General features: G+C 38.9%; 1 protein-coding gene across 1 annotated transcript in view; it reads right to left on the bottom strand.

Moving 5' to 3' along the window:
- The window catches only part of RP1 (RP1 axonemal microtubule associated), a 221553-nt gene that overhangs the window by 44639 nt on the left and 152817 nt on the right, over positions 1–24097 (bottom strand). The window contains exons 37-42 of the mRNA XM_063131303.1: positions 15826–15980; positions 14590–14668; positions 12434–12565; positions 8435–8616; positions 6527–6613; positions 3313–3445 (exon numbers count right to left, since the gene is read on the bottom strand). Coding sequence (XP_062987373.1) covers positions 3313–3445; positions 6527–6613; positions 8435–8616; positions 12434–12565; positions 14590–14668; positions 15826–15980 — 768 coding nt within the window. The remainder of the gene's footprint in view (positions 1–3312; positions 3446–6526; positions 6614–8434; positions 8617–12433; positions 12566–14589; positions 14669–15825; positions 15981–24097) is intronic.

The raw sequence follows: 24097 nt of genomic DNA, 5'->3' as shown, positions 1-24097 counted from the left end.
AGTAAGATAATTGCTGCCACTACCAATTAAAGTGGTATGAGGAAGTGGTTCAACTCTTCACATCGATCTGCATTAATATTATTCACTGCAGACAGTAATCATTATCTAGTATGATGTTTAGACGACAACACACAGTTCTGTAATGCACACAACTTTAGGCAGCATGACTGAACAATCTTTTTAGAAGAGGAGTTATACTAACTCCATGTAGAACTCAGCACTGAAGAACTAACTTTGCTGATCTATCAGAGTTTTGGAAACTACTTTTAGTGGTTGACTCTCCATTTCAATCATTCAAAGGATGAAATCTTGAAAATGTTAGAGGCACTCAAGAGGACTCAATCACTTCTGTATTTTACGTAAGTCTTACTTATGCACTTTCAATAGGTTATGTACAATTCTAAAACATTGGCCCAGCATCTCTACCTATAAAGCTGAAAGTATGTGTGTAGGATGTATGTCCAGAAATGTTATCCACTTCCAGATGAGTTAGAAACTTGAAATTTGGCATGCTGATAGATTGGGTTATACAATGTACCAGAAAAATGTAAAAACACAGAATTTTGGGTTTTAAGTATTTTTAAAGAATGTAGTAAAAACCAAGGCTTATGCCTACAGTTCCCAGCATGCCTTGGGTGGAAGATCAGACTTACTGGCATTTGGTGGCCATTGTGAGTGGATGGGTGGGTGGCCACTGCATGTCTTTCACAACTCCGACTCCAAAGGTTGGTCTCATACAGTCAACCCAATTCCACATAAAAGGAAACAACCCACATAAATGGGCTGCATCCATTTTTGTGAACTGCCCAGAGAGCTTCGGCTATTGGGCGGTATAAAAATGTAATAAATAAATAAAATAAAAATTTGCAGTGCTTCCTCCTGCCTGCTGTGCATAGTTTTAAAATCATAACTAGATACAGCAGTGTGACATTGAGAGGCTAAACTCTGAACATGTTCAAAGGCACCCCATCTTGATATCGGTTTTCTCAGAAACTGGGGGAAGCAAGCATGCAGGCTTTACCCTTAGGAGGGAGAGAGGAAGGGGTGACACTCTGTGCATGTCCAGAAATAGACCTGATGAAGGGGGGAAGTGCCCAGCCTAGCCTCAGCCCTTCAGTACAGGCTTCTGATGGAAGGAAGGCCAGGCTACAAAAAAAGAGTACAGACTGGTAGCACAGAAGTACTGAAATGGCACCGGGAAGGCTAAAGCTGAGAATGAGCTGAGATCAGCAAGGGATGTTAAAAGCAATAAAAAGGATTTCTTCAGATACGTGAATAGTAAAAGACAGAGGAAAGAAATGGTGGTTCAACTGCTTAATGAGGATGGCAAATTGATAACAGTTGACAAAGAAAAGGCTGAAGTGCTCAATTCCTACTTTGCCTCAGTCTTCTCCCAAAAGCGGGTCTATGACACCCCTGGAAAAAGCCAAGTACAAGCTGAAAGGACAAGATTACAGTTTGAGATTGATAAACAAATGGTCAAGGAACACCTAATTTCTTTGAATGAGTTCAGATCTCCAGGGCCCGATGAACTGCATCCTAAAGTAATAAAGAATCTAGAGGAAGAACTCTCAGAACCACTGTCTATTGTCTTTGCGAAATCATGGAACACAGGAGAAGTGCCGGATGACTGGAGGAGGGCTAACATTGTCCCTATCTTTAAAAAGGGCAAAAAGGAGGAACCTGGGAAATACAGACCAGTCAGTCTGACATCCATCCGTGGGAAATATTTGGAGCAGGTTGTAAAGAAGTCAGTCTGTAAGCACCTTGAAAACAATGCAGTGATTACTAGAAGCCAACATGGATTTGTCAAGAACAAATCCTGTCAGACTAATCTGACCTCGTTTCTTGATCAGGTAACCTCCCTTGTGGACTGTGGGAATACTGTGGACATAATATATCTTGACTTCAGCAAAGGTTTTGACCAAGTGCCCCATGATATTCTGATTAACTAACTAGCTAAAAGTGGGCTAGATGGAACAAGTATTAAGTGGATCCACAGTTGGCTACAGAATCAGACTCAAAGAGTCCTTATCAATGGTACCTTCTCAAACTGTGGGGAGGTAATGAGTGGAGTACTGCAGGGCTGAGTCCTGGGCCCAGTGCTCTTCAACATTTTTATTAATGATTTGGACAAGGAAGTGTAGGGAACACTGATCAAATTTGCAGATGACACTAAATTGAGTGGGATAGCAAATATCCCAAAAGACAGAAACAAACTTCAAAGTGATCTTGATAGGCTGCAGCACTGGGCTGAAAACAACAGAATGAAATTTAATAGGGATAAATGCCAAGTTCTACACCTAGGAAAAAGAAACCAAATGCACAGTTACAAGATGGGGGATACTTAGCTCAGCAATACTACAAGTTAGAAGGATCTTGAAATTGTTATAGATCACAAGCTGAATATGAGCCAACAGTGTGATGTGGCAGCAAAAAAAAGCAAATGCTATTTTGTGCTGCATTAATAGAAGTATAGCTTCCAAATCACGTGAGGTACTGGTTCCTCTCTATTCGGCCCTGGTTAGGCCTCATCTAGAGTATTGCGTCCAGTTCTGAGCACCACACTTCAAGAAGGATGTAGTCAAGCTGGAGCGTGTTCACAGGAGGGCAACCAGGATGATCAGGGGTCTGGAAACAAAGCCCTATGAGGAGAAACTGAAAGAACTGGGCATGTTTAGCTTGGAGAAGAGAAGACTCAGTGGAAACATGCTAGCACTCTTCAAATACTTAAAAGGTTGTCATACAAAAAACCTGCTGTCGTTAGAGCAGTACGACAATGGAACCAATGACCTAGGGAGGTCGTGGGCTCCCACACTAGAGGCATTAAAGAAGCAGCTGGACAACTATCTGTCAGGTATGATTTAAGGTGGATTCCTGCACTGCACAGAAGGTTGGACTCGATGGCCCTACAATTCTATGATTCGAACTGAAAGGAGACTGACATTATTGACAAGGATTTGGTTGCACAGAAACATTAAACACAGATGTACAAGTTGCCTAAAACCAAATCCAGTGAAATTATATTTTGAGTTCAGTTAAGCTGCTGTTGAAGTTCCAGCATCTCACACAAGAGCTTTAAAGATGACATGTCAAAAGTAATCATGAATTATTCCTCTAGACTAATGTATAATCCTTCCTGTCATGTTTTCTGCAGTGGTAATTCCTCACACACACACACACACACACACACACACACACACACACACAGAGAGAGAGAGAGAGAGAGAGAGAGAGAGAGAGAGAGAGAGAGAGAGAGAGAGAGAGAGAGAAAGAATTCCTTTTCACTTGTTCTGCGGTTGGGCAACATACCCTGAAGTGGTGCTTCAACTGGTCTGACCGCCGCCAGCTCTGTCACAGTCTCTGACCCATCTTCTTCAATGAGCCATTGGTTTAAAGGGTGAAAGCCCAGTTCTTCTTTAGTGTCCAAGTCTTTCATCCGGAGCTGCAGGACGATAACAAAACAAAACAAAAACTCATGTCTTTGTTGCTTTTAATGAAATATTGCCAGGAGGTGAGGTGAGGACGTGAATTCCTTATAGTAGTTTAAACTGCAATTGTGAATCTTAACTAGTATATCAAGAGCCAGGCTATGTAGTATTTACTCATTTTGTTACTAGCCTGCATCCTTGCCACCGCCGCCACCCACCTACCTCCGACCCAGCCGGGTCGGAGAGCTCGGCGGAAGAAGGCGGGGTGGAGAGCGGAAGAAGCTCTCCACCCCACCTTCTTCCGCAGAGCTCTCCGTCCCGGCTGGCGAGGAAGTAGGTGGGTGGCGGCGGCGGCGGCAGGGATGCCTCTTCCTCGTCGCTTCTCCAGGCAAGTTACACGATCGCTTTGGGGCCGCACTGGGGGTGCATGGAAGCGCCCTCAGTATGGCGTGTAGAATCCCCCCAGGAGTCATATGAGTAAGAATTTAACATCTTTGGTGACTTTTTAATACAGCTTTGATACATTGTTTATTTAAAAGGATTGTGCTATAACAAGAGAATAAGCACTGCTAAGAAGATGCTACCCATTATATAAAAAAGCAAAAACTATTTTTACATTGTAAAGTCAGGGATTACATAAAGCTGTAGATTGACAGTGATCAAGAGTGGGTTTTTATACAGCTATAGAATGCGGGGGTGGGGGGAATCAGCACATGTACTAGCAACGCAGGTGGATCTTCACACTACCCTAATCCCTCCCTTCCAAACTGGGATGAAAATACAATATATAGGGGATAAAGCATCTTTGTTTGATACCACTAGGAAATGGGACTTTACACGCATTTCTACTATATCTGGATTAATAACTGCTGCTCTTGACCTTTTTTTTTTTAAAAAAAAAAAAGTTTAAAGGTTTAAATGTTTAAAATTCTAAACTTTATGTGCCTCTCTGGACTTAGGTCTCCAGTTGTTTCCTTTGCCTCCTTTCTCTAGCTTTGTATGCCACTGACTATGACATGCTGGTGACATGGCTGCAGAATCATGGGACTTTCTTGAGTGATTCCATTCATTCTTAGTAGGGAAATTCCACATGATTATTGGTTGTCAAGATGCACATGGCACTCCCTTAGGACATTCCCTCAGGTACTCTCTAGCACTTTTTCTTCTACCCCTCCTTCCATATGAATGAGGTTAGTGGGTGAGATATACAGAAATGAAGGGTTAGATACAGACTTAGAGCAGACCCACTATTTATTTATTTATTTATTTATTTATTACATTTTTATGCCGCCCAATAGCCGAAGCTCTCTGGGCAGTTCACAAAAATTAAAACCATAATAAAACAACCAACAGGTTAAAAGCACAAATACAAAATACAATATAAAAAGCACAACCAGGATAAAACCACGCAGCAAAATTGATATAAGATTAAAATACAGAGTTAAAACAGTAAGATTTAAATTTAAGTTAAAATTAAGTGTTAAAATACTGAGAGAATAAAAAGGTCTTCAGAGGGCGACGAAAGCAGTACAGTGTAGGCGCCAGGCGGACCTCTCTGGGGAGCTCATTCCACAACCGGGGTGCCACAGCGGAGAAAGCCCTCCTCCTAGTAGCCACCTGCCTCACTTCCTTTGGCAGGGGCTCATGGAGAAGGGCCCCTGTAGATGATCTTAAGGTCTGGGCAGGTACATATGAGAGGAGGCGCTCCTTCAAATAACCTGGCCCCAAACCATTTAGGGCTTTAAATGTCAATTCCAGCACTTTGAATCGGGCCCGGACCTGGACTGGCAGCCAATGAAGCTGGAAAAGGACTGGCGTAGTGATCTCGCCGGCCAGTCCCTGTTAGTAAACGTGTTGTCCTGTTTTGTACCAGCTGAAGCTTCCGGACCGTTTTCAAAGGCAGCCCCACGTATAACGCATTGCAGTAATCCAAGCGAGAGGTTATCAGAGCATGGATAACTGTAGCTAGGCTATCTCTGTCCAGATAAGGGCGTAGTTGGTATATCAACCTAACCTGATAAAAGGTGCTCTTTGCCACTGAGTTCACCTGTGCCTCAAGTGACAGTTCTGGAGCACCCCCAAACTACAGACCTGATCCTTTAGGGAGAGTGCAACCCCGTCCAGGACAGGGCAAACATCACCTCACCGGATGTTTCAATGAGGCTTAATTTAGTCATTAGTAATTGAAGTTCCATTGACTTCCTTGGATCTATAGAGCATGACTAAGTCTGGAACCAACCCAAGAGTTTGGTACCATCAGTAAGCTGAATGAATATAATGCAATCTCTTCTTATTTATTTATTTATTTATTTATTTATTTATTTATCTTTTTCAGATTCTGCAGTCTTGAAACTTATTTTATGTCCAGTCACATAAAGCTATTGGATGCAAACTAGTCAATCAAAGACTGAAATAAAGCTTATAACCGAGTGCTTTTGCATTGCAACATATCCTTTTTCTTTGATATTCAGGCTTAGTAATGATCATTTGTGCCTTTGTAAGCTTGAGCTTCAATTCCACTAACATGGTGGAAGGGGCCATCCCAAAAGGGTTGAGTTGCAGTTCCCAACATCTGCACTGGCTTCTCATAGTCTTCTGGTGATTACTGTAAGAGCTTATCTGTATACACCAAGTAATGGACACTTTGGCCCCAAGATCTGTTAAAGACTACCTTCTCCTTTATGTTCCAACATGAGCATTCTCTTTGGCATACTTTCTCTATGACATGCTAGCAAAAAAGGATAAGGACGTGTTCTCATACATTGCTTCCTAGTTCTGGAAGTCTCTTCTTCTTGACATTAGCCTAAGCCCAAACATTATGTAGACCATCTCCTAGACTATTTTGCTGGAACATTTAGTAACCAGTATAATAATTTTAGCAATGTATATTTAATTATCTGCCAATGGATATTCAGGTTATACAAGTCAAAGATATAAACATGCATAAAGAAAATAATCCCAAACTATTTTCAAGCTTCTACAGCATTATATAAATAGAAAACTTGTATTTTAAGATCTAATACTATGAAAGTACAAAGTACTGTACTACAGTAAACAGGGTAACATAAGTTCAAGTGAGACAATATATGAAGTACCTTGTGAAGTTTAAGTCCTTTATTCAAACTTAGGCTGGATGACAGAAAGGAAACCTTTATTATGTTGCCAATATCGCCAACACTCAACTGTTCAAGAAACAAATCATTATTAGCTGAACTATACATGTCACACATTCATTTTGATTATAGAAATCATTATTTTTAATTCTTTTATCTCACCTGAACTCCACTAGAATCTTAAAGAATCTTAACTAAGATTGTTAAGATAAGCTTTTAAATCTTTGCTGATACAAAGATTGTTGAATATGAACCAAGATTGATAGAAGAAGAAAGCCCCAAAATACAATTTGTTATAAGCACAGACTGGAGAAAATACTTCAGGTCAGCTAACACCCTGACAACTTCACATGTCAATTCCCCTTCTCAAACTCGTTCATTACTCATAATATTTTACCCTTCAGTGCTGATCATGTTGTTTTAGATAGTCATCAGTGCTAGCAAAAGATCCATTATTGTTTTCAAATATGAGCTAAATAGACTTTTTTTTTTAAGGTTTTAGACATTAATTTGGAAAGCTCCAAGATTGTAAATGAAGGGTAAAAATTGTATTGTTATACAGTATCTTAATAACACTTTAGGAATTGATATGTCCTGTTCCATCAGGGATTCCATTCTACCCCTCATGTGAGAGGGCCAAAGGTAAGGCAGCTGACTGGCATAGATCTGGAATAGAGAAGGATCAGCACCCTGGACAGATACTGGCCCAGAAAGTCTTGACAAAGAGCGTCATCAGATGAACATTTTACTGCATGATCTTTATTGGGGCACTCACAGATTTTTGAAGGTACTATTCATGATGTCGTCTACCTCCTGTGCATCTGCCACCCCTTCTAGCTTTCTGCCCATGACAAAAAAAGACCCCGGTAAATCCGATTTATTTTTAGAGACAGAACTTGCTGCTATCTCCTGCTATGTGCAGGAGAAGTGGCATGATAAAAACGGCCCACTGGATGGGCCACATGGATGTTGTTCGCTTCCTCTTCTCCATGAGAAAGGGGAAATGAGCAACAACAGCAGGGGCAGAGAAGCAACAGTAGGAAACTGTGATTTACCCCCATCTGATGGAGCTTTTAGAGGACTAAGGCTAAGGTGAGAGCTAAGGGGAGAGATAAGTTACCCTAGCAACAGCCTACAACTGGCAGGGTTCTATGGTCCAAGTAGAAGACTCTTTCTGGGAGCGCCATCTGTTCAAGTGCTGCACCTGCGATTTATAGTGGTAACATCCTTTCCTGCAGTTACTGGCTTCTTCTAGGAGACAAGGGTTTGGGGAGTGAGGATCTGATTGGGGTATGCTCCCGAGCGTCTTCCAATTCATCGGAGGAGTCTAAGGTCCATTTCTCGGTGCTTAACTGACATTTTGTGGACAGATTTTGGGATGCAAAGTGGATGACTATACTTGAGAGGGATCAGATCATGGCTCTGACTTCTCCTCAGAACTGCTGATGCTGCTGGAGAATTTAGTCTCTGCATGTTCTCAGTCCCGGGTTATGAAACAATGTGCCATACTCCAATGTTGGCATTCATTTTTATATAATTACTTAACTGAAATCTGCATGTGTTTAGGTGGAGGGACACCTGCACTTGATAATGGGTTTAATTTGATAAAGTAATATATCATTTTGTGGGTGGTTTTTGGCCATTCAATATTTTTAGTTCATTTTTGTAAGTATGTCTCATTTTTAGTAGTTATTCATAAGAATAGCTTTCAGCATTTATGAACATTACTCATTTCATGCCCTGCTGGGACTAACAAATAATCTGATGAGCTGGATAACACTTAGTATCAATATAAACTCTTGACAATTGCATAATACAGCATTATGAAACAAAGTAGAGAATCCAAAGTGAGCTACACAATGATAAGATCATGATAAATTAGAAACCCACCAGAAATGGTTCATTTTTAAAATCCTGAACTCTCTGTGCAAGGGATGTCCCATTGGTTCCGTATACCAACACTTTTATATCAGGCATTTCTTCTGGAACATGGGTGCAAGCTAGCCACATTTTCCATTGTCCTTGGCTTCTAGAATCAAAAACTTTAACTGGGCCAAATGTTGCAGTCATTTCTGAATGAAAAATAAACATACATCAAACAGAAATATATTTCAGTTAAAAGGCTAATAATATAAGTTACAAAATGTATCACTCAGCTATACTCAGTATTTCATATTTCTACCTTCATATTATACTCTGATGTTACCATGGCCGTAGCTAGACCTAAGGTTTATCCCAGAATTGTCCTGGGGTCAAACCTGTTCATCTAAGTGCCACACAGGGCATCCAGCACTCAGGCAGGGACGAACCCAGGATGATCCTGGGATAAACCTGAGGTCTAGCTACGGCCCATGTATCATGCAGTGCTGAAGTCACATTCCAAGAATACATGATTTGTGATCTGAACTCACTAAAGTTGCAGCCATAGTAATACTGATGTTGGATAATCTCTGCTTGATCCTGTGCTCTGACAACTGAACACTGGATCATACAATCAGGCCATTAGATTACTTTGAATAAAGGAAATTGGAAAAGCTTAAATTCTATTAATTTCCAATGACGATGATATTGAGGGAGTAGGATGTATTAAGAAAATAAAAATAAATATGTTTGCAGATGACACATTGTTGACAATTAATAACCCATTGGAGAAAATGGAAAGAATAAAACATCATCTGAGGGAGTTTGAGGAAGTGACTGGATTAAAAATAAATTGGACAAAATCAGAGATGATGTTATTTAATTATAGTAAAAAAGAAGGGAAAGATTGGGAAAGTAAAGAGAAGAATATGAAAATTAAAGAAATAATTAAATATTTGGGAATTAAACTTACAAAAAATTTAGAGGATTTAGAAAAGGAAAATTTAGATAGTTTGAAAAAAGAAGTTATGGGTAAATTAGGAAAATATAAAAGGTTAATTTTATCTTAGTTTGGAAGAATAGCTCTAATAAAAATGAGGATTTTACCAAAGGTAAATTTTTTATTTAGAATGCTACCAATAAGAATATCTGAAAGAGAATTAAAAAGTTGGCAAAATATTTTAAATAATTTTTGTAATGGTGATAAGAAAGTGAGAATAAATTAAAAAAAAGTTGGTATATAATGCAAAAAAAAAAAAAAAAAAGGAGGGCTAGGACTCCCAAACTTAAAATTATATTACGTAGCTAATAGGTTGAGACATGTAGTAGAAAGCATGATAGGATTAGGGGATTTAAGTTGGTTGGAGGATATAGAAAGGGAGAGGATATAGAATGGAAATTAGAAAATATATTTTTTAGAGAATATACAAAAAAATGGGGGGGAAGGAATAGAGAACCCCCTTTTAAAAAACCATTGGGAAATATGGCGAGTATACAAAAAGGATTTACTTCCAAGTATCTCCCCAATAACACCAGTGCTAATGTTGCGGAATTTTCCAGGAAACTTAAAAGATAAGTTGGGGAAAACTCTAATAGAGAGGAATGTAATGAAGTTAAAAGATGGGCTAGGAAAGATGAGAACTCGAGAAGAAGTATTGGAGAGATTAAAAGAGAAAAATTTAACGTGGTTAAATTATTTGCAATTAGAACAATGGACGAAGAAATGGTTAAAGGACAACGGAGAGTGTAGAGTGATTACGAAATTTGAGGAGCTGATCTTAAAAAAAGAAATTGAGAAAAGAGAAAATAAATCAATAAAAGGGTTAACGAGTGAAATATACAGAATATTAGTTGGGAAGGGGGAGACAGAAAGCTTGGGTAAGGTGGTTTGGGAAACCGACTTGAAGGAAAAAATAGGGCAACAGAGCTGGGAAGGAATATGGAAACAAAGAGTGTTGAGAAATATGTCTGTGAGGATAAAAGAAAATTATTATAAGATTATATGGAGGTGGTATCTAACCCCGGTGAGATTAAATAAAATAAATAAGCTGAACTCAGCAAATTGCTGGAGAGGGTGTCAAAAAAAAGGGAACGTATTTACATATGTGTTGGGAATGTGAATTTGTACAAAAATGGTGGAAAATGGTGTTTAATGAGATAAAAGAAATTTTAGGAATGGAGATTAGAGAGACACCTATAGTGGCACTGTTATCATTATATGGAGAATTAAATTGTAACAAAGAGACAAAAGAATTGATAACGAATTTGCTAACAGCAGCAAGGTTAATGATATCTAGGAACTGGAAGGTTCAAGGAGATTATCATATAGAAGATTGGTATAAAGAGATATGGGATATTGCTATTAATGATAAATTAACATGTAATATAAAAGTGAGACGAGGAATAACAAAAACGAAACAGTTCCTAGAATTTGTTTTATCTAAAGCGAGTGGGAAACCACCTCCAGAAGAAACAATGAGATTTTGGAAACAGGAATAAGATCCCGTGGTGGGGGGTGCACTTTTATGTTAAGTATGATTATGTTAATAGATTAAGCCAGAATATGTTATTAAGGTTATTCAACATTTATGTATTATGTTGTTTTCTTTTATTGTATTGATGTATGTTTAAGTATTGAAAATAATAATAATAATAATAATAATAATAATAATAATAAATTCTATTAATCTATATAAATAAAAATGTAAATGTTCGTTCGAAACAGACATTATATCTCCGAAAGTTCTTCACCGATTGCTTTGAAATTTTGACACAACGTTGCATTCGAATATGCGAGCGTTGTTATGTAACTATGTTCTATATGGGGTCAAAAGTTTGTCTTAAAATTGAAGAAATAGGCCTCCTCAAAACCAGTCCTGCTGATCATTGTGACATCGCCAACCAGTAGGCCAATCCACTGCCTCTGCCTCCTCTCTTATTTGCATGTTCTCTCCTATTTGCTCTTATAGGTCATTGTGACATCACCAACCAGTAGGCCAATCCACTGCCTCTGCCTCCTCTCCTATTTGCATGTTTTCTCACAATTGGCTGAGTGAATATAGATGTCACACCTGTGACAGTTACACGTTCTGAAGAAAGGTAATTGCCAGGAGTTTCCACTAACCTCCTCACCGTAAAAACATCCTTTTTTTTAAACCAAACAGTAGGCCAATCCACTGCCTCTGCCTCCTCTCCTATTTGCATGTTCTCTCCTATTTGCTCTTATAGGTCATAGAAGCAACAATCTTGACAGGACCTTTCAAAGGTGAAGATGTCCTCATTCCCTGCATTCCTATGATTCCAACAGATATGCCATTTCAATTTAAGAGATTGCAATTCCCAATTCGATTGGCGTTTGCAATTACCATCAACAAAGCTCAGGGCCAATCTTTAGAATTGTGCGGTTTAGATCTAGACACAGATTCCTTCTCACATGGACAATTATATGTTGCGTGTTCTAGAGTCGGCAAACCAGACAATCTCTATATCTACACAGACAATGGAACAACTAAAAATATTGTATATCCACAAGCATTGTGAAATTAAACATATTAGAAACATCCGCTTTGTCTTTTCTTTCTTTTCAATTTAACCAGACTGAGCCACAGCAACGCGTGGCAGGGTACAGCTAGTTTCCAATAAAATGTGAGTTCGCTTTAGAAAATTTGTTCTTGGATGCCTTAAAGGTTTTTAGATAGGCAATTCTTGGGTTGTAGTACTTTCCACACTTACTTGGAAATTTTTGTGGAACTTACTTATGCTTAAACATTTTTGAGAGTAGGGGGCTTGTCCTACAGCAGAAGTAGGCAATTTTGGAAGGTCTGGGAGCCATTTTAGGCCTCTAAAAGGGTCAAAGTTACTTGCAAACAAACTAATTTTGACTCTTTTGGCGCTCCATAGCTGCCTCAGACACCATTTTTCCCATTTTGTTTTTACAATTTTGGAGAGCAGTGTAGGCAACATGTGGCCTGTGATTTGTGGGCAACATGAACTGTAAATACTGTAAAATTAAAAAGAGGCATTTGTTACCTTGCAGTGGAACTGCAAGTTCTGTAAAATCTTTATCTGAATGTTTAGTGATCCAGTTATTGTGAACAAAGGTATATGTAGTGAAAGGATAGCTTCCTTCTTTTATTACAATCTTTTCTAGGAACCAGTCATCTAGAAGGGAAAAAAAAAAGAAACAAAATGTTACCATTCATCCACTTACTGTTTTTGTGCTCTGTCTAAATACTTAGAAGTGCAAAAGGCTTTCTAAACTGAAAAAAACCCTAAAGAAATTCCTTAATTAATAAACATATTAACTGTCTCTGATACCATTGACACTGGTATCCTTCTTCTAGTCCAGCATCCTGTTCACACATTGATCAGCCAGATGCCTATGGTACCCCCCCTCCTGCTCATGTTCCTCAGCAAATGGTATTGAAAGGTATATTACCTTCGATACTGGAGGTAATATATAGTCATCAGTGGTGTAGTGGTTATAATGTTGGACTGGGACTTGGAGTGTTGGACTGAGACCCACTTGGCTGTAAAGCTCACTGGAGGACTTTGGGCCAATCACTGACTGTCAGCCTAACCTACCTCACAGGGGTGCTGTGGAGATAAAATGGAGAGGAGGAGGATCATGTAAGCTACCTTGGGTTCCTTAGAGAAAAAGGGTGGGATGTTAATGTAAAAATAAATGAATAAATATTGTAACTATATAACCAATCATGATATAGCCATTGGTAGCCTTTTAAACACCTTTTAAAGCTGTCCACGTTGGTGGCCATCACTACATCTTCTGGTATTGAATTCCATAGTTTAACTATGCGCTATGTGAGGAAATCCATAATGTTATCTGTCCTGAATCTACCATGCAGCTCTACCTTTCATTTCCACCTACTGATCTCAGGGAAGCTATGGTACACCTGAATCTGGTTCTAGAGCAGGGGAGCAGAACCTCAGGTTCAGGGCCCTGATCTGGCCCTCCAAAGTTCTCCAGATGGTTATGCCCCTTTGCCCTGACCACCAATTGGTTGATGGTTTCCTGGCTTCTGTGCTCCCCACTCTAAAACATTTAAATGCCTCTCTTAGTTACTGGACATAAAAGCTTTAAGCTAAAATATACTGAGATATATCCACACCCTTTTGTCTTTGCTCCCCCCTTCCATTGGAAGTGGCCCCTAAGAACTTCTCTGAAATAGAATTCAGTTAGAGTGAACAAATGTGGCCTATATTTTTGAACAACTCAAGAGAGAAATAAATGCAAGCTCAAAACCCATATAAACATGAATACCTGCTGGCTAATTGTGGCTATAGTGTTCATCTGCTCTTAAAACACTTGTTGGCTATCATTTTCCCTCTTTTTTATGTATTGGACCTTTGATGTGCATTTATAAAAACATCTTCGTAGCACACCTTTTGCATCTGATGAAGTACAGTTTTGCCGAATAAGGCACATGCTCTAACAAGCAAGTACTGTTTGGCTGCTGAAGAAAGTGGCAATTTAGTTGTGCAGGCAGGAACTGTGTAAATGGGCAAAGTCTCCTTTGTCTGCTCTGGCACCTACAACTAGGGATGCTGAATAAATTCAAGGCAGACTAAAATGAGTTTGGATTTCTAAGAATACAACCCATAGAATCTGCTGTGGACCAGCCTCCCCAAGCTGCACAGAGTCTGTGGACTTTTCCCCTTCCCCTGAAATTTATGCAGATTCATTTGCAGGAAAATATGCACATTTCAGCCAAGATGTATGCTATGCTGGAAAACATATGTGGGGAAAAGTCAAACAGAAAGGGGGACACTATAAAAAATGTTATGTACTAACATAAATTTTGTAAATTGTTGCAAACTTTCTTATGGAATTATTTGCATATTTTTCTGCATGATGGGGAAAAAGTTGAAAATGTCTGTGAATGGACACCAGAACAAAACATATGCAGGACGGATTTCACAAAATCCAGACATCCCTACCAACCACTGCTGAAAATGTAAGCCAGTGTTGTAGGTCCTTGTTCCTTTGTTATCGAGGCACTGCAGAGAAAACATCAGAGTATACAGTTTCCACATCAGCATGCCTATATAAAGCCTTTGCATATGCTACGTTTACCTTTTTGCAGCTACAGACTAGTCCAGTCACCTCTGTAGTATTTGTTGCAAAATTGCAATACAATCAACATGTATACATTTATGAAGTGTACCTTTGTTCAAACTTTTAAATCCTACAAGGATTTGGTTCAGCTTCCCCAGATGTACTGCTCTGACTTTGAAAACATCCACCTGTAAAAGACATGCATCTGCCATTAACATCTGAGGACAGTAACTAAAATGTAAACACTGCAAAAATATTACTTTAATTTCCCGCCCCTGTGCATAAATGAATATTTCAATGTAAGTAAAGATATATCATTTCCTGCAAGATCATAATAAGGAGATGTGCAATAAAGCTGACATTTTAAGTGTCTGTCACTAGTAAGCCTTTATTGCAAAAGTTAGAGTAATGTTTTCTTTACAAGTGCAGTATTTCCTGGAGTGTTTTAAAGTTCCAGTAAGCTGCTCATTTGTAACAGAGCTTGTAGAATGAAATAAAGACAATCAGAGGAATTATGGTTATTACACAACGTGACCTTGCCTTTCTTCCAAAATGGGTCTCAGAGCTCAAATATTAGGCTAAAGTGGCTTGAACCAAGGTAGTAAATGTTGCCATCCTTTACGCCTTTGCCAGTTTTCCCTCATATAAATCTTCTCCACCATATTATATATACAAATATTCTAATTAAATTAGTTTTTTCTTGACAGGAGAAATTGTCAAGGAGAAAATGGTCTATATATATATATATATATATTCTGGCATTTGAAATTGGACCTACTTATAGTGGCTTCTAACCAATTTTCTCTCAAATTTATTCACCAGGCATGCAGCAAATACATGTCAAGATGATGGCTGGGTGATGGAATTTAAATGATAGTGTTGGAATGACTAAAAAATTAAGCAGAGATATACATGATGGTTTACAAAACACATGAAAGAAATTTCAGCCTTGGATTAAGCAGCACCAGCTGTAGACCCTCTGTGATACAGCACAGGATTGGCTCAAGAAATTTATACAATATTTATAAATATTGGGTTTCCCCCTTATAATGGTTCATTCAAGAGCAGAAATAAAAATGGTGACAAATCAACTGAAGTTAAAACAACAACAACATTGATTTTAGTCGTAGAATTTTAAAGCAAGTGCTTACATCTCTCACCAAAATCAGTGGGACCTATAGGTACTTAATTTTGGCTGGATTGTTGTTCAATTACAAAAAGTTATTACTATACGAATATTCCAATTATAATTCTTTTGGGGGGGGGTGTAGATTCTATGTACAAAGTGAGACATCTTATATAAAAGAAGCGTCCAAAAGCTATTCATATATATTTATACATTTACCTCTCCTCTGCCAAAAGTGATTGGGCCTCTTTTAAAATTATTAAGCCATCGTTTCCCAGAGTCACTCCTGTCCCCTTGAATCCAAAGATAAACATCTCCACTGGCATCTGCTTTCTTTTTGTCTCCGGTATGCACATGGACAGAATATTCCACAACTAGAGTAAATAAAAGAAATTATATCACTATAATGGGAAAAATCTTGAAACTATTTTCCTGGTTATAAAGTATTTGCCATGATGCTCAGTTGTTGCATGGTTTTACAGATAAACCATAGACATATGTATACATTATTAACTAAGGAAGGCAAATATCACACTTTAGGATTTGCTACCATATAATGTAAATATGCAGTTTTCCCAATAACCGCATGAAAAACATATTTTTGTCACAATTACTCCAGTGGGAAGGATCCAATGGTGTCTGGCTGCTAGCACAAATTATGTTTTACTAGCAGAAGCAAATGCTTCCCCTCATCACACTAGTAAGCACCATTGACATTGCACTAGCAGAAACCCAGCACAATGTAGCTGGCCCTAGCAGCAGCACACCACTGGATCCTTTCCACTGACCATATTGCAGTATTTCTAGTCAGAATTCAGTCTAAGAGGTTCATCGGATGGGAGGGAAATCCTGTTTCCTTACCATTGCTTCTCCCCCGCTTCTGTCCCACAATACTTCTTCTTTGTTTACATGGGGAAGGAAGAGGAAGTAAACAATGGCCACGTGACCCTTTCAGTAGGCATTTTTATCCTGTTGCTTCTGCAGCACATAGCAGGAAATGGCAGGATGTTTCACTACAGCCAAAAAAGCCAGATTTTCAGGGTCTTTGCAATGGGAAAATGAGCAGAAGGGGTGGAAGGTGCATGGGAGGTGACCTGCAAAAAACCGTGAGTGCCCAGTAACGAGAGTGCAATAAAATGCTTGGCTGATGATGTGCTAAATCAGACTCCTTTAATTTTGATTGCTACAGAATATGCTAGGCACAACCATATGCATCTTATTTCTGTCTTTATATATATATATATATATATATATATATATATATAATTTTTAAATATTTTTTCCAAACAATACAATATAAAATAATACCCCATAATACATCATAATACATACTAAACAAATTAATAAACATATATTTTAACTTAATTCTGTTTAATTTAATAATTGATTAACATTAACGTGCTCCCTCAACCCAGGGATCTTATTCTGATTTCCAAAATCTCATTAATTCCTCTGGAGGTGTTTTCCCTCTCCCCTTTAATAACACAAAGTCCCAAAACTGTTTCCATATTACTTCAAAATCATTCATTTTTATCATTCCTCTTCTCACTCTCATGTTACATGTTAGTTTATCGTTAATAGCAATATCTCATATTTCTTTGTACCAATCTTCTATATGATAATCCCCTTGAACCTTCCAGTTCCTGGATATCATTACAGGGAAACATGGGAGTGTTTCCCTGTGTTATAGGCGATCAGTGAAAAGAGCATTCCACCATGTTAAGGCCGAAATTGGGGGTGGGTCATTCTGACGTTTATAAAATGGAAAATGTTTCACCAATCTTTCTGAAACGGAGACCTGCCAGAAAGAAATGCTGGTTTTACATACCCTGCGCGTTTCAAGAAGATTTGTTGAATATTGAGGGCAGGATGGCAGTTCAAAGTACGAAAATGGGGAAAACCTCTCTGGCTCAAAATGGCTTTCTATTTCTGGATGGCGATGATTTTTTTGCTCACTAAAAGCTCCAAATTGGGACCCTTATCCTTCAAACCAGTGGTGGGATCTTGTCCCCCTGTCCTTCTAGTTGGTGGAATGGCTTTTCTTTTTATAAAATTCGCTTCCATTGTTTTTTAATGAACATTTCTTTGCCCCATTAAAGTGAATACAGACTCATAACTCCTAAATGGAGCATGCTCAGTAGTATCACTCTTCCCCTCCCTCCTGTCTCAAATAGATTGGAATGTTGGAAATAAGATGGCTGCCTGGCTGAAATAAGATGGCCGCCTGGCTCATTTAGGAGCCATTTCCTTCTGCAGATAAGCCAAGGCCCTGTATGGGCCCTCTCCTTCCCCACAGTGCTGTAGAGGCCAGGGAGGGAGAGAGAAACTATCTGCCTTGCTTGGAGGGAGGCCAAAAGAAAACCTGGCTGGCTCAGGTAGGGGTTTGATTGACTTTGGTGTGTGTGTGTGTGTGTTTGAAGTGCTGGTGCATGCTTCTTAATTCAAAGTAAAGAATATATGGCAAACTTTCCTTTGGGGTGGCAGTTCCTCACCCAAGCCTCTTAAAGTTTAAACTTTATGGAAATAAATATTTTGAAACTAGGAATGAGAGGAGGTTAACCCTGGCCTATCTGCCATGAGTTTAAACTTCTTCAGGTAGTGTTACATTTTAAGCTTTCTTTTATAGATTTTGTGTGTGTGTGTGTCTCTTAAAAAAAACTCTGGTGTGAAGGAAGAAAATAGTTCCTTTCTCTGTGTACCTGCTTCTTATAAGCTAAATCTGCTGCTTTATGTTTGTATGAAAGGAAAACATTTTCTAAAATGTATATCCATGAATTTTATACCCAAAACATTACTTCACACCAGAGAAATGGTTAAGGGACCTAGTTTTTGCTACAACCTGGCACCCTCCAGTTGCTGTAGACTTAGATTCACAGAATCATAGAATTCAATGCCCCTCAGTAGTTGCAGTAGTCCAAGGCATGTAGTCCTCTTCATCCTCCTCTTCATTTTATCCTCACAATGACCCTGTGAGGTAGTGTAGGCTGAGGGAAAGCCAGGAAGGGGGGCATAAGGAATTACATTTATATACTGCCCCATAGCCTGGGTGTATTTATTTATTACATTGATATACCGCCCCATAGCCTAAGCTCTGCAATAAATACCTAAATGTGTTGTTAACAATGATCTCCAGTTGACATAGCAAGAAAATACAAGCAAGGAAGCAACATTTGGTGATGCCTTTCATCTGGAAGTTATGTGATATGTGGGTTATCAAGAAGTTATATGAAAAATGCTAGATACTCTGATCCTTGGTTTAAGTGGATTCTTTAATGTCAATATAGTAAAAATTATAAATTTAATTTTATATTTAAATTTTAAATATAAATTATAAAGTGTCATAATTTAAATTTTTTAAATAGTGTAAATTGGGAAATTATTTAAAAAATATTTTTTTCTTCCCTGTATGGGTTCTTTGATGTCTACTCAAGGTCCCACTACAGCTGAAGCTTTCACCACATCCCATACATTTATATGGCTTCTTTCCTGTGTGGTCATCCGTTACACAAAGCCATGAAATTCAATAAACAAAACCCTACAGTTTACAAAACAACGTTAAAGGCTCTACAATTTTCAAACAAACTCCAAAAAGCAGGGAAATTGGGAGTTAAGGCTCACAGGCCTATAACGCCACATCCTCCCTAAGGAGGCAGAAAGTGCTAGTGAAATTCTCATTCTCCCAAAGCAGATATAAACCACGAGGACAGGATGGAGAATAGGATATGCAGAGGTGACTGTGGGGTTGTGGAAGAGTGGTTCCCGAGTCCAGGAGACAGGCTCATTGCCTTTTCTGGAAGGGGTTGCACTGCCTCTGAAAGAACAGGTTCGTAGTTTGGGGTACTCTTACACCCATTTCTGTAGCCACCACGGCTCAGAGTGCCTTTTACCATCTTCGGTTGGTTCGCCAACTATGGCCTCTCCTGGACAGGGATAGCTTGACCACGGTGGTACAGGCATTGGTAACCTCAAGACTGGATTACTGCAATGTGCTCTATGTGGGGCTGCCCTTGAAGCTGCTCCAGAAGCTGGAGCTAGTGCAGAATGCTGCAGCTCGGCTGTTGTCTGGAGCTGTCCCTTTCCAGCATGTAACTCCTCTGCTGAGGGAACTGCACTGGCTGCCTATGCGCTACCGGGCCAGGTTTAAGGTTCTTGTACTTGTGTACAAAGCCCTAAACAACTTGAGACCAGGATACCTGAGAGAGCGCCTTCTCCCTTACCAACCTGCCCGGTCACTGAGGTCATCCAAGGGCCTGCTCCTGGTGGTTCCACATAGATCCATCCTCTGATTGGAATCCACCAGGGGAAGAGTCTTCAGCGTGGTGGCACCCCTCCTGTGGAATTCCCTGCCTCTGGAGGTCAGGCAGGCGCCAACCTTGTACTCCTTTCGGCACCTCCTGAAAACATCTTTATTCCAAGAAGTCTTTCTTTAACATGCAGCCTTGGATTTCTGTTTTTGCTTCTTTTTAAATTTTGTTTTAACTGTTTTATTCTGTTTTTATTTTCATTTTACCTTGTACACCACTCCAAAAATTTTCAGTGGGGAGCGGTATATAAATATTCTAAATAAAATACATATCTGCATAAATCTTCACTGTTGTATTTACAGACTGATGTCTTTATGCCCTGAAGCTATTTTGCTAACTAGCTGTATCAGAAAAATAATAATAATAACCTAATTAAATTGGCAAAAAATATGGGATTAGCGTATTCACATGAAGCTTCCCTAAAATCAAGAACAACCTGTTCAAGCAAAAGAAGGTAGTTGCCAGGGAAGAAGTAAGTTCCTTCCTGACTCTACCCTCCCAAAATATATGAGTACCCACATCCCACTCACCCTCTGGCTGCTTTCAGAGATTCTTCACACACAAAAATTGAACAAACCTGATCAAGTTGATCAGAGTTGCAGACTGGACTGCTAATGAATATAAAAAACATTCATACAGAGTTTCTGTGGCACAGCTTTAATGATGCCACCAGATTTTGTAATTAGTTGGCTCATTGGTCGAAACTCATCTGTTTGTAATGCTTAGCTTTACAGTGAGCCTGGATCAATGTATTATAAATTTGCTTAAGGCCTAATCTTCTTCCTTTTTTTGTATTAATACTTTTATTAATTTTCCACATAAACAGAACACATAAGGAAAGGTAAACCCAGGTAAAATCATCTTACAAGTGACGGGAAAAACTCATGGACTATAAGGCTATCAGTGGCTACTAGAACTGATGGCTCTATGCTACCTCCAGAATCAGTGGCAGTAGGCCTATATACACCAGTTGCCAGGGAACATGGGTGGGAGGGTGCTGTTGCACTGATATCCTGCTTATGGGTTTTCCATGGGTAGCTGATTGGCCACTGTGTGAACAGAATACTGGACTAAATGGACCTTGGTCTGATCCAGCACAGCTCTTCTTATGTACTTATTGGTGACAGTAAGGAAACATCACTTGACATCTTCAGGCCACATGAAAACAACCAAACAGAAAGGGAGGCACGACATGGTTCAATATGCAATTCCAAACTACAGTTCTCAAGATATACCTTGATATTGCGCATGTGCAGAAAAGTTGTATATATGGAATGAAATCTCATATTAAGGATGTGTTACTTTCTGAGTAAATAATGAATTCACTCGGGATAAGTTCACCCATCGCTATGTTTTTGAGGCCCAGCATGTTCCATCCCATTTCCACACAGGTTGTGATTTTTTACTTTTTTAAAAAAGAAAAAAAAGAAAAAGAAAAAACAGCAACCATTCACATGGACATTTATATGCATTTTAGCATAATGTTTTTTAAATGTATACATTTTCACTTAATGCAATTTTGGATGCATGGACCTATGGTCTAAAATGTGTGTCTGCGCATTTTGGAAATGCATACATTTTTCAAATGTGTGAGTGTTGTGTCAAATATGTATCTACAGAAAGCTCTGGCGTGGGCTGGTCCATGAAGTCACGAAGAGTCGGAAGCGACTGAACAAATAAACAACAAATATACACATACACATACACAACACACACACACACACACACACACACACACACACATATATGCATTGCAAACTCAGAAACATATCGATTTCTGAATGCATTTGGGTCTGGGAGGTGTGAATTGGGTAAATCCTTGTAAAGAAAAACATCCCTTCTTTTACATACATTTTAAAGAATTTGGGGATGAAATAGTAATGTTTCAAAATGTTTTGCTGCAAAAAGGCTAGAAATGAGAATTGAACCTAAAAGTCTTGGTCTTGAAGGTAATGAAAATTCAGCCCTTACCTGGCTCAGTTTCAGTCATGGGTTCTCTTACTCTTACATTGACAGCTTGAGGAGAACACAGCATGAAACTCATTTCTACTGAAATATTTTGCTATTTTTTTTAGTCTATTGAAATGTTTTTAACTGACCACAATCCTATGCAGACACTAGAGAAGAAGCCTCCTTGAATACAGTGGGACTTACCACTGGGTAAACATTCAGAGGACTGTGGTGCACATGTGAAAACTCCCTTTATTTATTTATTTCATTTAAAAAATACCATTGGCTTTCCATTAAAGGGTCATCATGGTGGCTTGCATCTGATTTTTAAAACAATGCAATGTTTAAATAGCAAAACAAAATATGACAAAGCAATCTTTAGCTGTGAAATTTGCTCCTGCTCATATACACCCTTCCTTAATTTACTTTTTAAAATGCTTTAGTTGGGAAATTTGAATGTTGTTTGGCTTGCTTCTACTGTGCTTACAGAAACAATACGAGTAAAAAGTACAGGCTAGATTTCTTATTTGTTCATGGGACATTTAACCCTGCCTTTCCATTCCAACAAGGAAGTTCCATATCTGTGTCTTATACTGCTATATGTTGTAAGTCACAGATGGTGATGATGTCATGGTGGTTTTCCTAACATGGCTACCTTCTGGAATTTACACTTAAGTAGTCTCATTAAAATGCATGGGCTCTACATTAGTGCATCATTATATTTTAGCTTGATAGTTGAAACAGTAAAGCCAAAGTGCCAACTATCAACAGTACAACCCCATTAAAATGAAACAGAACTAAAGTGGTTAAAACCCAAATATATTGACTTAATTTCATGATGTATCAGAAGGGAAAGCTGACATTTCCCTCTATTCATTCTTTTACAAGACAGCTGAATGGCTCAGCCCATGCAGTTGTTACTCTCAATATAAACAACACCTCCTCCTCCTTCTTTTGTCACAGTGGAATCTGTTTAGAATCGTATAATTAGAAGAGATTCTAAAGGTTATCTAGTCCATTGAAGCAGAAAATCTGCTGCTACAGCATCCCTAATAGGTGATCATCCAGTCTCTACCTAAAAACTTCTTAATGAAAGAGAGCCCATCATTTCCCAAGGCATTATGTTTATAATGGTCCATCTAGTCCAGCATTCTGTCTACATAGTGGCCAACCAGCTATTGACCAGGACCCCACAAGCCAGACACATGTGCAATAGCACCCTCCCTCCCATGTTCCCCAGCAACTGGTATATATAGTTTACTGCCTCTGATAATGGCGGCAGTGTACAACTACTGAAAAAATCATATTGTCAGGAAGTTTTTCCTGCTGTTTAATTGAGATCCCTATTATTATTATTATTATTATTATTATTATTATTATTATTATTATTATTTTATTATTATTATTATTATTATTCAACTGAATATCTAAAATAGATTCTGGAACATAGGAACACAACAGTAAAAAGAAAGAAGATTTAAACAGCAAATTAAAATAGTTCAATTTAAAAGAAAGGGCCAATAGAAACAGTGGCTGGTCAGTTGAGGAAGGCTTCCTTGAATAGAATTGTTTTCAGGAGATGGCAGAAGTAGCCTAGTGTTGGCACCTGCCTGACTTCCAGGGGCAGGGAGTTCCCACCACACTAAAGGCGCTTCTCCTGGAGAACTTCAATCAGGCCAAAAGTGACCGGGCAGGGTGGTAATGGAGAAGGCGCTCTCTCAGGTATCCTGGTCCCAAGTTGTTTAGGACTTTGTACATTAGTACCAAAACCTTAAACCTGGCCTAGTAGCCAATAGGTAGCCAGTGCAATTCCCTCAGCAAAGGAGTTATACTTCATGTCATTCAAACCTATTGGTTCAGGTCGGTCCTACCTTCTGAAGAAACCATAATAATCTGCTTGGCATCTATGTGACACCCATTCACACATTGAAAAATTGTTATCATATCACCATTTAGTTGTCTGTTCTCCCGGCAAAAATACCCAGCTCCTTCAACCTTTTATCATAGGACTTGGTCTCCAGACCCCAGATCATCCAGACACATTTCAGTTTGTAGATATATTTCTTAAATTATGGTGCCCTGAACTGTCTGGACATGGTACTCCAAATGAAGTCTGCTATCCCTACTCCTTGGGATCTGGACGTTATACTTCCACTGATGCAGCCTACATTAGAATCAGCCATTTTAGCCACCACATTTCACTACTGACTCATGATTAACTTGAGCATTACTAAAAC

Source organism: Elgaria multicarinata, chromosome 7, assembly GCF_023053635.1.
Source record: "Elgaria multicarinata webbii isolate HBS135686 ecotype San Diego chromosome 7, rElgMul1.1.pri, whole genome shotgun sequence".
Classification (NCBI taxonomy): Eukaryota; Metazoa; Chordata; class Lepidosauria; order Squamata; family Anguidae; genus Elgaria; species Elgaria multicarinata.
Note: the sequence above shows the minus strand (reverse complement) of the source record. Positions and strands in the feature narration are given on the sequence as shown.